Source organism: Gobio gobio (assembly GCF_949357685.1).
Source record: "Gobio gobio genome assembly, chromosome: 12".
NCBI classification, from domain to species: Eukaryota; Metazoa; Chordata; class Actinopteri; order Cypriniformes; family Gobionidae; genus Gobio; species Gobio gobio.
The window spans coordinates 6,622,880-6,627,544 of NC_137105.1; the positions used below are offsets into that span (position 1 = coordinate 6,622,880).

At 42.0% G+C, this 4,665-nt stretch overlaps 1 protein-coding gene across 1 annotated transcript in view; it reads left to right on the plus strand.

Moving 5' to 3' along the window:
• Window positions 1-4,463, plus strand: part of efhc1 (EF-hand domain (C-terminal) containing 1) — a gene marked incomplete at its 5' end in the record, with an annotated part of 6,841 nt that extends 2,378 nt beyond the window's left edge. Inside the window, 5 exons of the mRNA XM_079832024.1 lie at window positions 1,534-1,754; window positions 2,288-2,428; window positions 3,465-3,678; window positions 3,764-3,917; window positions 4,077-4,463. Of these exons, the coding sequence (XP_079688150.1) occupies window positions 1,534-1,754; window positions 2,288-2,428; window positions 3,465-3,678; window positions 3,764-3,915 (728 nt within the window). The 3' untranslated portion in view covers window positions 3,916-3,917; window positions 4,077-4,463. The remainder of the gene's footprint in view (window positions 1-1,533; window positions 1,755-2,287; window positions 2,429-3,464; window positions 3,679-3,763; window positions 3,918-4,076) is intronic.
• Between the last annotated feature and the right edge of the window lie 202 nt (window positions 4,464-4,665).

A 4,665-nucleotide genomic window follows, 5' to 3' on the forward strand; every position in this document is an offset into this window, starting at 1 on the left:
TCCACCCATACCATCCATCCATCCACCCATACCATCCATCCATCCATCCACCCACCCACCCATACCACATATCCATCCATACCACCCATCCATCCATCCACCCATACCATCCATCCATCCACCCATACCATCCATCCATCCATCCACCCACCCATACCACACATCCATCCATACCACCCATCCATCCATCCACCCATACCATCCATCCATCCACCCATACCATCCATCCATCCATCCATCCACCCATACCTCCGATACCACCCATCCATCCATCCATCCATCCATCCACCCACCCATACCTCCGATACCACCCATCCATCCATCCATCCATCCATACCACGCATCCATCCATCCATACCATCCACCCATCCATCCATCCATACCACGCATCCATCCATCCATACCACCCATCCATCCATCCACCCATACCATCCATCCATCCACCCATACCATCCATCCATCCATCCACCCACCCACCCATACCACGCATCCATCCATACCACCCATCCATCCATCCACCCATACCATCCATCCATCCACCCATACCATCCATCCATACCACCCATCCATCCATACCACGCATCCATCCATCCATACCATCCACCCATCCATCCATCCATACCACGCATCCATCCATCCATACCATCCATCCATCCACCCACCCATACCATCCATCCATCCACCCATACCATCCATCCATCCATCCACCCACCCACCCATACCACCCACCCATCCATACCACCCACCCATCCATACCACCCATCCATCCATCCATCCATCCATCCACCCATCCATCCATTAACCCACCCACCCATACCACCCTTCCATCCCCACCCACCCATACCACCCATCCATCCATCCATCCATCCATCCATCCACCCACCCATACCACCCATCCATCAATCCACCCACCCATACCATCCATCCATCCATCCATCCATCTATTTATCCATCTATGTATCTATCTATATATCTATCTGTCATGAAACTCTAGATGGCATAGGCTGATAGCCTAATAACAGAATTTTCATTTTTGGGTGAACTAACCCTTTTAAGTTTAAAGCTATAACTGCATGTCGACGCGGACATGGATAGCGTTGTTACTGTACTTGCTCACAGTAGCGTGTCGTGTATGTATTGGCAGTAGCAAGTCCAACTGCAATAACAGCAGCAGTGTAGCAGATCTATTCCACCTAGACCAAACATATCAAAATTGTCATATCCATTACCATGCCAAACACAAGAGACTTGTCATGACAGAAATACAGTGTACATTAAGAGAACAGAAATATTTTTTTAACACAGAGATAAACCTACCTCAGTTTTGTTGCTTTTTATGTTTATAGAAGTTTGGACACAATAAATGACTGAATTCATATTTCACATGAGGACATAATCAACACAGAATCCTTAAACTCTCTCTCTCTCTCTCTCTCTCTCTCTCTCTCTCTCTCTCTCTCTCTCTCTCTCTCTCTCTCTCTCTCTCTCTCTCTCTCTCTCTCTCTCTCTCTCTCTCTCTCTCTCTCGACTCAGAGCCTTTCCCCAGCAGTGTTCTGGAAGTTTCCCCTCATGATGTGGAGGAGTATTTCTCTCCTCAAGACTTCAGGGTCGGCGAGGAGGTCATGCTGATGGGGAGGCTCTTCCTGCTGTATGACTGTGACGACTTCACCCGGAAATACTTTGAACAGAGTCACCCCGACATCTTGCTCAAACCGCTTACTGTTGACACTACAACACCAAAAGACATCGAGAGGGTGAGATACATACTCTTGGTTGGGCTAATCTCATCTTAATTGAAAGTTCAATTATATTGTAAGTAAATGGTATATTTCAAGTGATATATCTGGTACTTTCCACATAGGGTACACTTATGTTCTATAATGCACAGTGGTCTTGGACTATTCTGACATCTAGCGGTGTGAATGAGTCCGCTATATGATTAATGCATTATGCCACTCATCTTTTCAACGAATGGTCTGAATGATTTATTAGGTTTTCTTTAAAATAAATAATTTACATATATTATTAACAAATATAAATTGTATTATTGAATGTTAGTTCATTTTTAGAATATAACAAAATGTTGCAAAAAAAGACAAACGTTATACAAAAAGTTTTTAACTGATTATTTGCTGAAAAAGAGATGATTTTGTACCCTATTCATGGAAAAACACTTTATATTTTCTTATTCAGACTGTGAGGTAAATTATGTTTCATTTTCGTTCCCGCCATCTGTTCATCCATGTGAACGCACGCATGGTTTTTATGGTGTCATGATGTCACGCAGGTAATTCCTCCGTATAACGGCTTTGGTTCTCTGGAGGACTCGTTACAGAACTGTCTGTCTCTGGTTCCTGGACCGCCCAAGAAAGATGTGATCAAACTGCTGGAGAACGACCTTAAAGTCCTGCGTTACGCCGCACGGCTGGTGAGAATACACCTAATTTGCATAATCTCTTGCAAAAACAACCGTGAGGCCGCGAGCAAATAAACGATGCGAATTTGATGTTGGTCATTCGCGGAATCCAGTGCTTTATCAGTCCGCTCTTCCTCACTGAAACTGGTACTACTTTCGTGTGTCGTATCACTCCGCATACTGGCGCTCCCGCAACAGGCGCCATATTGCGTGTTTGCGAATGAAAAATAATAACCTAGAGAACATAAATCCTGTCATAATTTACGTACACTCGTGTAGCTCCAAAACCATTAGGCTACACTTTCGTTAATCTGAACACAAATGACGATATTTTTAATGAGTTCTGAGATTTCTGTCCCTCCATTGAAAGTCTATTCACCCAAAATGTTGACCACAAATCGTTATAAATCTATATTAATCGAGAGCAGTTTACTTCTGAAGAGACACGATCACTTTATATAATGAATATAGAGCTTTATTGTAAACATGTAATTCATCGCGACTTTAAAGGGATAGTTCACTCAAAAATGAAATGTTGTCATCATTTACTCATCCTAACGTTTTTCCAACCCTGTTTGAATTTCTTTCTTCTGTTGAACACAAAAGAAGATATTTTAAAGAATGTTGGTTATGAAACAATTGATGGTAGCCGTTAAAAATACTATGGAAGTCGATGGCTATCGTCTGGTTACCAACCTTCTTTAAAATATCATCTTTTGTGTTCAGCAGAAGAAATTAACTCATACAGGTTTGGAAATTGTAATAACTTGAGAGTGAGTAAGTGATGGCAAAATGTTCATTTTGGGTGAACTTTAATGACTGGCTAATGTTGCTGCCGTGTTAGTCTTGTTGCTAGACCAAATGTTGAAAAATTGTATTTTTGGCAGAAGATTTTTATCAATATCGAAATCTTAAATTAATATTTCATCATATGTATTTATTTGTTAAGTAGCTTTCACTTGCATCAGGTCCTGTTAGTCACATCAAGGTTTATTTTGCGACAATGACTACATTATTTCTTGCATATCAACGTTATCGTCCTCCATAGGATTCCCAGAGTCCCGTGGATGAGGGACGGCGCTTCATTCTGTGTTTCTACCTGTCTGATGACATGATCAGCATCTTTGAGAAATCCACACGTAATTCCGGCATCATCGGAGGAAAGTTCCTAGAGAAGACCCGTGTCCCAAAACCAGGAAGTACAGTGGAAAACCCAGAATACTACGGACCAGCAGACTTCGCTATTGGAGCTACTGTGGAAGGTATTGAGAGAGGGTATCAGAGACATGACTTCCTCCTGGGAATCATCACACTTTTTTTCTTATGCTGTTGCGTTCTCCTCTGCAGTGTTTGGCCATCGGTTTGTCCTGACGAACGCTGATCGTTATGTGTTAAATTATCTGGAGTCACTGTCCCAGCACATCCCTGAACACACACTGTCTTCACTGAGACAGGAGTTTATGGTCAATCAGACTTTCAGACCAGGACGAGCAACATGAAGGTAAAAAATGTGTTTGGTTGCTGTGGGTTTGCAACTACAGCCTTTTGGTTACATATTCAAGATCTTCAGCCAAGATCCTGTGAAAAGAGGAAATTCTTAACAATTAAGGCTTAATGGCAGAGTTTCACTAGAAGTTTTATTGAATGTTTCTCTTCACAGCTGAGGCTGATGGAGCTCCAGTCCTCCTCCAGAGCTGAAATCTGCTGAGCAGTCCTGTCCAGTATAACGCTACCAATCCTCAACAAAATACCAGCAGATATTATCCGTAAAAAATTGTTTGTGCCTTTGGATGTTGAGATTTTCCATGTCTTGTGATGCAATAAAGACACAGAGCATCTGTAAAATTAATTAGTATTATTGCTCATTTATGTAAGATTTTCCTGTATTTCACAAAACCTGTTTAGAACATGTCCATGTCCTATTTCAGGGGTTTTCAAACTGGGGTCCGGGGACCCCCGGGGTCCTCCAGAAGGGTCTAAGGGGTCACCAGAAAATTTCAGCGGATAAAAAGACAAAGCAAAAATGGATAAAGTCTACTGAACATTCTAACTGTTTCTCTCCTTTCTTGCCGTAAACATACTTTCCAGATTTGTATGTGTTTGCTTTGTATCTCTCTAGTGAGTTTTCCTCTCTATAGTCCACTCTATCTTGATCTCTGGGGTTGTAAGTAGTGTTAATTTTGTCACCTATTTTTAATTTAGTCTTAGTCTTAGTCTTGTGCCAAATGTCCTTGTTAGTTTTAGTCATA